Source organism: Engystomops pustulosus, chromosome 3 (assembly GCF_040894005.1).
Source record: "Engystomops pustulosus chromosome 3, aEngPut4.maternal, whole genome shotgun sequence".
NCBI classification, from domain to species: Eukaryota; Metazoa; Chordata; class Amphibia; order Anura; family Leptodactylidae; genus Engystomops; species Engystomops pustulosus.
Window position 1 is genome coordinate 176,760,375 of NC_092413.1, and position 12,673 is coordinate 176,773,047.

At 38.3% G+C, this 12,673-nt stretch overlaps 1 protein-coding gene across 2 annotated transcripts in view; it reads right to left on the minus strand.

The window, feature by feature from the left end:
- Nucleotides 1-6,771: 6,771 nt before the first annotated feature.
- Nucleotides 6,772-12,673, minus strand: part of LOC140122331 (phospholipid scramblase 2-like) — a 29,710-nt gene continuing 23,808 nt past the window's right edge. For both annotated transcript variants that reach the window (XM_072143086.1, XM_072143085.1), the window contains exons 6-8: nucleotides 12,001-12,159; nucleotides 11,522-11,668; nucleotides 6,772-9,391 (exon numbers count right to left, since the gene is read on the minus strand). In XM_072143086.1, the coding sequence (XP_071999187.1) occupies nucleotides 9,383-9,391; nucleotides 11,522-11,668; nucleotides 12,001-12,159 (315 nt within the window). In that variant the 3' untranslated portion in view covers nucleotides 6,772-9,382. The remainder of the gene's footprint in view (nucleotides 9,392-11,521; nucleotides 11,669-12,000; nucleotides 12,160-12,673) is intronic.

Below are 12,673 nucleotides of genomic sequence, written 5' to 3' on the forward strand. Positions count from 1 at the left end.
CATTACCCAATTACATTGTGAATGCCCCATGAATAGTTCTCTACCCTAAGGATCAATGTAAATGACACAGGAGATCCCTTATTTGTTACCCCCTTTATAGGCCCATGTTCCATGTTTGCAGACTACATCTCATAATTTGCACATGAGAACATCTGGTAATTCTCCATAGACTGAAGTTTCCAGTTAGAGCCTGATCCAGAATAAAAATAATAATCATTAATCATCAACGTCATCTTCATCTGTGAAGTGGTTTCATTTGCTTCCTCTTGTAGGCTCACGATGTCCCTTGCTGTGACATATTCGCACATTTGCTCTGCAGAGTAAGTTACTTTGAAAACCAATTCTAGAACTCCATCATATTAAACTAATTTAACTTTGTCATTTTGTCATTTCATATTGTTATTTTTTAGTTCATTCTTATTAAAAAATGGATTTGATTCATGCAGTTTAGCTTTGCAGGAGGAGCACTATTCTCTATACGTTAATTTTATCATTGTCCTTTATTTCTATTCCACATGGTAGGAGGAGGAATAGAAAATAGACGTCAAGCTTTTTTTAATGCTGCATAAACAAATTCTAATACCATTAAATGTTTTTGGAGGAGGTGTTTAATGAATGAGAAAAAGTTTTGAGAATGACACAAATATTATATTTTCCCATGATCTATTGCTCTCTGGTTTGTCAGATGTTTTTATCACATACAGAAATACAAGTGCCATCATATTATGAGTAACAAAAGCTTTTATTACAGTTAGAATGAGTTACAATATTTGCAGTGTGCATCCGATGCACAGACTATGAAGTCAGCCGCTTGCCGATGTCATAATCTGTGCACCGTAAGCACGTACAGACCTGCAGGGTCAATAAGAGGACCTGGAAGGGTGGGGTTGGAAAGGTGAGTACATAGTTTATTATTTTATATTCCCAAGTAGAAGCCCAGTGGCAAATATTGTGCTGTAAAACTTGGCTTATACTCAATTATATATGGTTTATAAAATGAATAATTAATGGTGTCATATATATGAAATCCATTACGTATGTCAGGCATTCATTTTTTTATTACACTGTTCAGCACTATAGCCCCACCCTTCATTTACAGCCCCTTTCATTTTTATCTCAGTGTTTATCAATTTTTTCAAACAAAACGAAATAGAAAAAATAACACAATCAAAGGCACAATAGAAATCACAATCACACAGTGAAGAAACATTGGTAGCAGATTTGCAAGAAGGAAAAAAAACAAAGATCTACAAGGAGAACAAAGAAATATGATACAGAATGGGTCTTATGGGAAAGGATAACCAAATCAGAACCCAATGATACAGGCACAACATTCACAACAAGCCCTTAAATTGTAACTAAACCAAGTTTCATCTGAGAATTAACATGTACTATGTGACATCTTAAAGGGGTTTTCTCATGTTTTACTACTGTCTAGCTACTCCTAACTACAACACGAGAACAGAGGTCTTGGTCACACTAACTGATGTAGAGACAGGTCGTGCATCTGTACCGTCACCCTATTCACAAGGGTGACAGAGCCAGATGAATTCTGTGTTTAGCTGAAACTCCCATGGACATTGAATGAGGATGCAGGATGCAGGATGCCTACAGCTCTATCCAAAAGTGGGAACAGATCATCCGTTTCCGTGATTCCGGTAATTTTTATCCCATGGACAGGAGTCAACAATTTAAAATTGGACAATTCCTAGTTTGATTTTGGAAAACATTTAGTACTAGAAACCAAAGAAATTCAAAGACACGAGTGAAAAATAAAAATATTTTCATCCTTGCTCCTTACCCCACCATTTTTTCTCCTCCTGTCACAATTGTCCATAGACATACAGTATGTCACATGACCTGAGCAGCCAGCGTTTATTTCCACACTGCAATGTTAACATAAGGTGTCATTATACCTCGATAAGTCTACCTGGATTTTTAACACCCCTCCCCCCCTCCTGAAGCCACAAGGTTAATAATAGCAGAGGGTTTAATGTCACAAACACATTTGTGACAAACTGACAGCATTGTGAAAAAAATTTTAAAAAAATTCATTGAAACAGCGATAAAAGCAGCAATGGAAAATAAGAAAGCAGCTGGTGAGCCACAGCAAAATATCATCCAATTTTGGGAGGTCTTGGCAGCAATGCCTTTCAGAGGAACACACTGTAGAATTTCCAAGACAGAAAATGTTGTGGTTGTTACAATCTAACTTGCAATTTTGCATAAACAAAGCAAAAGGGAACATATCTCCATGCTCCAATCTGCCAGTGATCTAAGATTATTCTCTTCTGTAATTGGAACCTCCCACTCACATCTCCAGGACTTCTCCTGAGCTGCACTAATTCTCTGGAATGCCCTTCCCCGGATTATAAGACCAATACAGAACTACCTATATTTCAAATATGTTCTAAAACTCATCCCTTCAGGCCTATCACACTTACTAGCATCATGTAACTTACATTCTCTTTTCTCTAACCCCCCACTGTCTACTCTTCCTGTTATACCTTAGCACTTGGCACATGAAGAAGTGCAAAGTGTGATGCACCAATGTGATAAATCTGGTGCCTGCCCTGACTAGTTTTAGGCTGATTTCATACACATTTATTTATTACTATGTTTGTTGCCTTTAGCCACCAGTAACAGCCCATCTTTTATCACTTACAGAGCTCCTGAAATAGGAAAGCTGTGTTGTGACTGGTTGAGCTGAGAAAAAGGCAATTTTCATAAATTGTCCATGAAGTCTTTTTGGCATTTTTACAATCTTGACTGATTTTCAATGTGTTTTCAAGAGGAGTTTTAATGGCTCATTACAGTTTTATTATGTGACCAGATGCTACTTATAGGTGTGTACTAAACAACGAAATGCACTAAAGAAAAAATATTTTGTGTGGCTTTTTTGTGAAATACATGCCCTAGATTCGGTGCCGGTACTATATACTTATATGTAGGGTTATAAAAACATTGGGACAATATGTACCCAGTAGTTCAAATTACAACAGGGCAAATTCATCAAATTTATTGCCTTAAACATCACATCAAACCACAGTTTTTTTTTTTTATAGTACTCCTAAAAATGAAAGATGTGCTCTGATTGGTTGCTATGGGCTTCACATTTTGTATAGAAAGCCCTGTGTGGTCTAAATTCAGGAAGTATCAATAAATCTTCAGCAAACTTGCATTAAGATTTAATGAAATGTTAGTTCATTCATTACTAAATGTAGCATTTAGATATTTTTTATGGTATATTTTTTAACTATTATTTTAAAGGGTTATTCCAGGATAATTTTTTAATGCTAGAAATACAACAAAACTTAATGTTATTAATCACAAAATGGAGCTTATCTATTTTGCTTTTATGATTCACTAAATTTTATGGCCTTTCTAAAGTAGGCTGAGGTATCTCCAAGATGGCAGCCATCAACACCTACAAGTCCCATGATCCCACAGTTCTTAGTAACAGCTCCTCTTTTTATGATCTACTCCCAATGATGATGTAACAGACTGTCCTGCTCTGTTACCATAGTAGTGATGTGTGTAACTGCTTCATTACACATTACACACTGAGATGAGTCTCACCACAATACTGATTAAACTGGATGTACCGCAACCAACCTACTACAGTCAAACATAGTGGTGATCACATGACCTCCCCAGGCAGGTGAAGGACATGTTACCAGCGGCCATCTTATGTCCCGTGTCACCTCCACAGGGACAAAATCAATGGACTTATTAAAGGGCCAAAAGCATTTTAATTCTTTATTACAGTGTAAATCCATAACATTTATCTGCTAAGGAAAGCAACATTTCAATGAACAACTAATTATATATTAGCTTGTAGTTTAATAACCCACTTAGATATTAATGATACTTATTCCTGGAATACCCCTTTAAGTATATATATTCTCCTTGGTGATGTATGGTTGTGCTTTGTTGTTATAAGGGTGTAGCATTAGCAGACTACAATTCTCTGTTGTTTGCTGACTTTGGTCTTCTGGACACAATCTGACCTCCATGGTAGATTCTGTGTACGTGAGGAATTTGGAAGGGAGGCTAACAATGAGTTCTCTGGTAATCTATGAATAGGGAGTGTTACTAGGACACAAGGCTTCCATTGTGGGTGCAGACACCGCAGCAATAATATACTGTAGGGAAATCATAGTAGCAGTCATGACACTGGGACAGCTGCCAAAACGTGCACAGTGATGCGTTGTAGCCCCTCGTCCTCACAAGTTTTAGGAGGTAACTGGTATGGATCATTAAAGTGAGAAAGACCAGCTGGATTCAGCAAAGCATAACTTCCAGTATATTCTGTCTCCTAAGAGGAGGACAATGTAAGAATAACATGAATGGAGGCATATGTAAAAATAATGTTACACAATGGACAAGTACTGGTAGTCAGAATGTCCATACTCACACCTCTCTGGGGCTCAGCTATTAATAATATACATGGAGTGATTTATCCATTATTTTGTGTTCTGCCAAATGATTGTAATTCTTCTGGTCTCTGTAGTGGGTAACACTGGACTGAATCATGGAAAACTGAAATAGTAGAGAATATACAGAAAAATAATAGCAGTTCTGTATAGGTTTTACATATTTTTTAACTTTACTAAAGTGGCAGGAAAGAAGGAGGGAGGAAGGTTTGAGCCTCTTCAAGGAAATCTTCCATCCCATCAAAAACCCATAATCATAAACCAGAGACACTTACTCATAGATCCTGGCACTTTCACTGTGGTAATCTTCTTATAGTTATTATCCATGTCCTCCTTCCTTCTAAAATCAACTTTTAAAATTATGCAAATGAGTCTGAAGGGCTCTTAGGGGTTCCACTGAGCCCCTCCATGCTGCCGATTTACCGGTTGTTACACTGTGCAGTAGTACTTCCCCCCTCCCGCTGTGTGCTCATGCTTCCTCTGCTGCAGTTAGTGGAATCTGGCATAGGGAGGGTTTGGATGCTGAGGGAGCTGGACAGAGGGAATGTAATAGCCTGTGAAGCTACAGCACAGAGCTGCTCTAGTAACACCCCCCAGGGGCCCCCTCGGAATCTCATTTTTAGCTGGTAACAGGTTCCAATAGCCTATGCTATGCTGATTTTAAAAATGCCTTTGGCGATACACCTTGTCTGGCTCCTCAAAGGTACAAGTGTCAGTGACAAGACTCATCCTTAGATTAGGTGCATTTAACTATGGGCCAGAACTGGGTGAAGGAGGGATTCTCCTATCTATATCCATCTGAACAAAATACAGGAAGTATTGACTTTGAAGGCTTGTCAGACATTCAGTTCCTTATACCCCAAAAAAGAAAAACCGGTATCTATCTACAGCAGACAAATATCTTTTTATCTACAGTATCTATGTATGTATCTAGATCTTGGCGTGCCTCCTAACTGCATGTATTCTCCAAAATAGTTTGTCTATCGAAAGATTTGGCTGTATGTAAGTTATTGGAAAAATGACAAATACAGCAAATCCTTGCTGTAGTCGTCACTAATTCCTTATAGGTAATTATTCTCAGGAAAAATTAGAGAGAAATGTAGAGTAAATGATGTTCCAGAATTTCAAATTGCAATTAAAAAAATGAAATATTAATGAGCTTCCTGTATAAAATAGCGTCACTGCTGTTTAGTTTATATCTGCCGTACTTCATAGCAGTAGCTTTGTGATGATGTGTTATGTATTGTATGGCAAACATCGCCACCTGCTGGAACAACGATGCACAGCGCTCTAGACAGGAGTCTGGTACAGACTTCATTTCTGATGCTCTTTGCTTAGTAACGAGTAACTGTTATTAACTTGTTAACTTGCAATATACTGAATATGCTGCACTTAGTAAATAATGCTCCCATTCTAGTCTCAGAACCTGTTGACAGTTTTCTGCTCATTTTCACTTGACGTAGGAGGAGATATTTGTAAAGGTAAGTGGGGCAGATTTCACATGAAAGACGCAATTCTAGAAAGACATTTTATATCCTACCTGTGGGGGCTTGTAGGTGACAGGTTCCCTTTAGGTTTTCATTAAATATCTAGGGGGGGTGTTCAATTTTGGCCACCAATTTTTTGGCAGCCACATTTTTTTTTTGTTGCTGCCATATGTGCCATATTCATTATATGTAGCCGCCACAATTTAGCATCTAACTTTTTATTTTTTAGATCGCTCAAAGTGACTTTTGCCGTCACTTTTTTGGCTCAATTTTGGACACATTAAATCAACAAAAAGCAAGTCTACCAACTTCTGACCCCTTCATGAATGACGCTCATTTGTTCATCTTACGGTGCAGCAAATTCATAAACTTGGCCCTGACCGACCACTAACGAAAAACATCAGCAGGCATGGGTCCCACTCCAGCTCTGATCAAACATCTACACCCATAGGGGGTCATTTCCCCCTGTTATTGGGGCTCTTATAGATGCCCCAGTTAAAGGTGAAAACCAGAAAGTAAAAAAATAAATAAAAAATATAGAAATTTCCCTCAGGGGACATATAAAGTTAAAACAAACACATGGCATATTAATAAATATTTAAAAATGAACATTAATACAAGTATGCATCAATTATATTTAAAAAAAAAACCACTCCACTATAAAAAAACATTGCCATAGTTGCCACAGTCGCCGCCAGACACTAACCAATTCATTTATTATGGTTGTTTGAGTTAATTTGAAAAAAAAAAAAAAATATATATATATATATATATATATATATATATATATATATATATATATATATATTCTATATATTACAAAAATATATATTTTTACCCAGAGAGACTATTCTTTTAGAACCATTAAAAAGTTTCTTGCAAAACTCTGAGTGGGAAAAGTGGATCACCATAGAGGAAGGAGTAGCAAGGATGTCATCCCTGAAAAACTTAATTGTAGAAGACTGGCTTGGAAGCCTTACTAACATACCCATGCTTGACCCCACCAAGGCCATGTTAAGAGCTTGGCATTTTTTATCATTCTGGTAGGGTCGGGTGCCACTTGTGCGAAGTGGGGGTAATAAATGGGGAAAAAAACTGTCAAACTCAGGCTGTGAGTTCTGGACTAGGACCCGCAAACGTAAATCTAGTACATGAGCAAAACCTCCATACTATAGAGTGGAGCGAGACAATGGGGAGAAATCCAGAGGAAGGGGCAGATGGAAGTAGGTAGTTTAAAATAAGGAAAGGAAGGAGGAAAGTGAAAAGTAAAAGGAAAAAAATGGGGAGGCACTTTTGATCTGCATAGATAGGTTCTTTATCCTGTGTAATTGAATGTATTACTTGTACGACTTGTATGATTTACTGTTATTTCATGTATGTAGAGTGTGAATTATTTTCAATGAATTAAAATTATATAAAAAAAATGTTTTCAACACTTTTTGGCAGCAGAGATCCTTTTTCTGTGCCATATTCCCAGATACCTACAGTCTGCATAATAATGTGGAACATCCTTCTTAAAGGGGTTTCCTTTTATTGGCCGAGCCAATCTGCTATGCGTGTATGAAAAAGCTTTCAGTTACCAGTAATTTCAAGTAAATAATTTATATATTTTATTCATTGATTAATTTACCAGATGATCCATTAGAAATGGTATAAAGGACGTAGTGGACATTTCTACAGTAGGTGACATACACTTATGAACCACTTGGTGGACAAAAATGCAGTTAATAATATGCAGAGAAGGATTTGCAGAGCAGCGGAGCCAGTAGTAGGGTTTCGACCTGTCCTTATTTGTATTCATTTGTATCTCACCATTTCCCAATGTATGTGACTGGACCTTGTAATGTTGGGGTCTTCACACCTGACAACATGAAGGTGTTATGTGCAGGTCCATGTCCATCACCCACCGGTCTGAATACTTACTAGTATGTGGAAATGTGTGTTTCTGCTATTATATACACTTATAACTTATGTTATAACTGCAGTTAATCTTATGACCTTTCAGATAACAATCAGGTTTTTTTTTAATCCAAAGAGCAATTGTCTCTATAGCTTGGATTACAGAAATATGAACAAAGAGGCAAAGGCCATGGGGGAGATTTATCAAATGCCGGCGATTGAGGCCATGCCCACCCTAGTACTACCAAAGACATTAAGAAGCTTAGGTATCTTGATGTATCTGCCCGAATGCCGCGCCGCCAGGCAAAACTACGCCAGGTCCAACTTGGCTTGGCTTTGGCGGAAAAATGTTTTTACAAAGTTTGCAGACACAGTGTCTGCCCACTCCGCTGGCGGCTGTGCCCCACCACGCCCATGTGGCTTCGAGTGGCAAATATGAAATATACAGGTCACTTCCACTATTGTGTTGTGTAAAGTTTCCCCGCATGGCCTTTGTCAAATGCATGGAACAGTGGACAGCAGAAAGTAGGGATAAGAAGGGAAAGCCGCAATTGGTATTGGGCAAAAGTACAAATGAACATTACACATCACAAGAGTGGAAATGACCTGTCTACTTGAAATAAAAGATTTTCTTAGTATCAAATTAGTGCTTGGGCCTCACTTTTTATATCATATTTACTGATGGTGCACTGCCCTACCTCACTTGTGGGTTATGTCTTCTAGGAGATGGAACAATTTTTATTATATCCTGGAGTAGCACAAATCTTCAGAAAACGAGTTTTTAAAATTCAGCAAAATGTGCCTGAGCACCTATGGCTCTGCTTACTATTAATTTATGCAGGATCCTGATCTATTAATTGCAGCCTGGTCCCACCTGTTGATCACGTAGTCAGCTGGTGATGTTGCAATTGATGGGTTGGACCAGGCTGCAAAGAACAAAGTGAAAACATAAATTAACTGCCCGGAGAACCAAGAGTCTCTCCAGTGATGTAGACTAGAGCGCCTTCGTCTCATTTAGAATAATAATTCTTTATTTAAATAGTGCACACAGATTACTCAGTGCTGCACAGAGATTGCCAAATCAGTCCCTGTCCCCAATGGGGCTCACAATCTAATCATCCTACCAGTATGTTTTGGAGTGTGTCAGGAAACCGGAGGACCCAGAGGAAACCCATGCAAACACAGAGAGAAGATACAAACTCTTTGCAGATGTTGCCCTGGGACTTGAACCCATGTCCCCAGCGCTGCACGGCTTTAATGCTAACCACTAAGCCAATATAATTTTATAAACTAATTTTCTGAAGAATTATGCCTTTCCAGGATGTGATAAAATGGTTCCATCCCCTAGAAGACATAAAGACCAAATTAGTTTGGGCATGTACCATCAGTAAATCTGATAATAAATGTCCTTTAATTGTAGGTGTCTACAGAATCCCATCTTCTCCTATGAAACATGAAAAGAAACGAAGGTGCTAACATGTATGTACTATACAGGATTATGATTTGCCCACTGCAGTCTTTCTGTTGTATTTCCAAATCTGTATTCAGTTCATGTGTCATTTATAAACTCTATTAAAAAGAAAATATAAAAAGCGTTAGAAACTGTATGTGAATTACATGATTTCTTCTGATACATGTACCATTTCATGGGTCTACTGTGGCAAGTGAAGCTGAGTCCCAGTTCTAAATGTTGGGGTTTTGGAAGGAGGGGGCTATCTCAATGGCTAATGTTACTACATGCCACCCAGTAGACTAATGAAGCCTCTCAAGATGCCATCAGATTATGCTTTTTACATAATTCATAAAGTGGACTGTTAAAGGGATCAAACCATCACACATTAAAATGTACAGTCATGGCCATAAGTTTTGAGAATGACACAAATATTATATTTTCACATGATCTGTTGCCCTCTGGTTTGTCAGATGTTTCTATCACATACAGAAATACAAGTGCAATCATATTATGAGTAACAAAAGCTTTTATTGACAGTTAGAATGAGTTACTGCAGCAAGTCAGTATTTGCAGTGTTGACCCTTCTTCTTCAGGACCTCTGCAATTCTCCCTGGCAGCTCTCAATCAACTTCTGGACCAAATCCTGACTGATAGCAGTCCATTCCTGCACAATCAATGCTTGCATTTTGTCACAATTTGTTGGTTTTTGTTTGACCAGCTGTCTCTTGATGATTGACTACAAGTTCTCAATGGGATTAAGATCTGGGGAGTTTCCAGGCCATGGACCCAAAATCTCTATGTCTTGTTCCCTGAGCCATTTAGTTATCACCTTTGCTTTATGGCAAGGTGCTCCATCATGCCGGAAAAGGCATTGTTGATCACCAAACTGCTCTTAGAGGGTTTGGAGAAGTTGCTTGGAGGACATTCTGGTGCCATTCTTTATTCATGGATGTGTTTTTAGGCAAGACTGTGAGAGAGCCGATTCCCTTGGCTGAGAAGCCGCCCCACACATGAATGGTTGCAGGATGCTTTACAGTTGGCATGAGACAAGACTGGTGGTATCGCTCACCTTGTCTTCTCCGAACAAGCTGTTTTCCAGATGTTCCAACCAATCGGAAAGGGAATTCATCAGGGAAAATGACTTTACCCCAGTCCTCAGCAGTCCACTCCCTGTAGCTTTTGCAGAATATCAGTCTGTCCCTGATGTTCTGGATAGAAGTGGCTTCTTTGCTGCCCTCATTGACACCAGGCCTTGCTCCAAGAGTCTCTGCAGCCTCACAGTGCCTGCAGATGCCTCACACCTGCCTGCTGCCATTCCTGACCAAGCTCTGCGCTGCTGGTAGCCCAATCCCGAAGCTGTAACACTTTTAAGAGACGGTCCTGGCACTTGCTGGTCCTTCTTGGGTGTCCTGGAGCCTTTTTGGCAACAATGGAACCTCTCTCCTTGAATTCCTTGATGATGCGATAGATTGTTGACTGAGGTGCAATCTTTCTAGTTGTGATACTTAGGCCAGTTTTGTGCAGTGCAATGATGATAACCATGGTCGACAGAAGAGAAACAATGATGCCAACCACCAGCCTCCTTTTAAAGTGTCCAGTGGTGTGATTCTTACTTAATCATGACAGATTGATCCCCAGCCCTGTCCTCATCAACACCCACAGCTGTGGTAATGGAGCAATCACTGAAACGATGTTAGCTGCTCTCTTTAAGGCGGGCCTGCAATGAAGTTGAAATGTGTTTTGGGGGGAAAAAGTTCATTTTCTAGGCAAATATTGACTTTGCAATTAATTGCTGTTAAGCTGATCACTCTTTATAACATTCTGGGGTATATGCAAATTGCCATTATAAAACCTGATGCAGTAGACTTGGAAAAATTTACATTTGTATCATTCTCAAAGCTTTTGGCCAGGACTGTACAAAACGTTAAATTAAGTTCAATAAAAATAAGTTACAAAATTCAAATTTTAAGCTTCAAAAAAGTTTACAAATATTGTATTTCCTAATCAATGTAATGTATGTAGCCCAGAATTGAGCTGTCAAACACTGCAACATTTCCAACAAAGAAAAACAAGCCCTCATACAGTTACATTGACAGAAAGCATAAAAATAAAATGTGACTCCTGGCAACAGACAAATGAAAAAATAGCTTCGACAAAAAGGTCTAAAAATAAAGCAAGTCATTATAGGGTAAAAGTGACACCTGCCTTGCTGCTATATTAATGAAAAGCTCAATAATTCCACTTACAAACAGTAAGCAGGTTCCCAGTATAGCCGCCTTCATTTTCACATCTAGATCCACAGAAAAATGAACATCGAAATTCAGTATAGGTCGAAATAAAGAACCACACATGATCAAACTGCCAACTTCAGTTTTATCCTTAATGGACGTTATCTAAAAAAATATAAAAAGAAGTTGATCTAGAGATATTCCGAATCCTCAGGTGAACAGGTTCTCTGAAGGGGCTAAAGGTCAAAATCATTCTGATAATATGCAAAACAAACAAACTGCAACTTTAATATGGTGTACTTCTTTTTATCACCTCTATGGGTATGCTAGCTTTGGCTCTGGGTGGGCTGATTTAGACTTTGATGGCTGTAAATAAGGGGTAACATAAGACAAAGCCTTTCAATAGGCGTGGAGCCAAGGATTTGTGCACAATACATATAGGTTCTCCTATATCAAACATGTATCCTCCCTTATTCTGGGAAGCTAAAAACAATTACCTTAAAACACTTTTTAGTAGAAAAACTAATACTGGTTGTTGAAGTTATTTTTAGCTCCTCATCGCCCTTTTCATTCAGAATTGTAAATGTCAGTTTACATGCGGTGCTTCCGCTTTCAATGTAGGCCATCGCTTCGCCCGATGGTGTCCTCACTTCAACCTTTAGAAGATAAAATAAACATATCCAAATACTCATTACCATCTATGAACAACTCCATTTTCAATTATTATTATTATTATTATTTATGGAGGGAGAACCATTAATTCCATGATGCAGTACAATAAACAAGTGCAAAAAAAGTAATGTAAGTTGCACAGCAATACAATACTTAAAAAATACCCTAGATGATAACTTTTCTCATATAAAATAACACAATACACTATCAATTTCCCTAAGGAATTGAATGAGGAAGAGATTTATGGGAAACAATTCTATATAACATAACTATCAATGTTATTTTGGTGTAAAAAGGCATCTAGACCCTTCTTGAAGCTCTCCGCTGTCCCTGCTGTGACCAGCGGCTGAGGCAGGCTATTCCACAGATTAACAGTTCTCATAGTATTATATTATATTTTGTTCTATTCCCTTATCATTATATTTTGCTCTATTCCCTTATGAAGAATAGCTGGACATTTATATATTCTTTTTACCTCTTGTGTCACACTACTCTTCC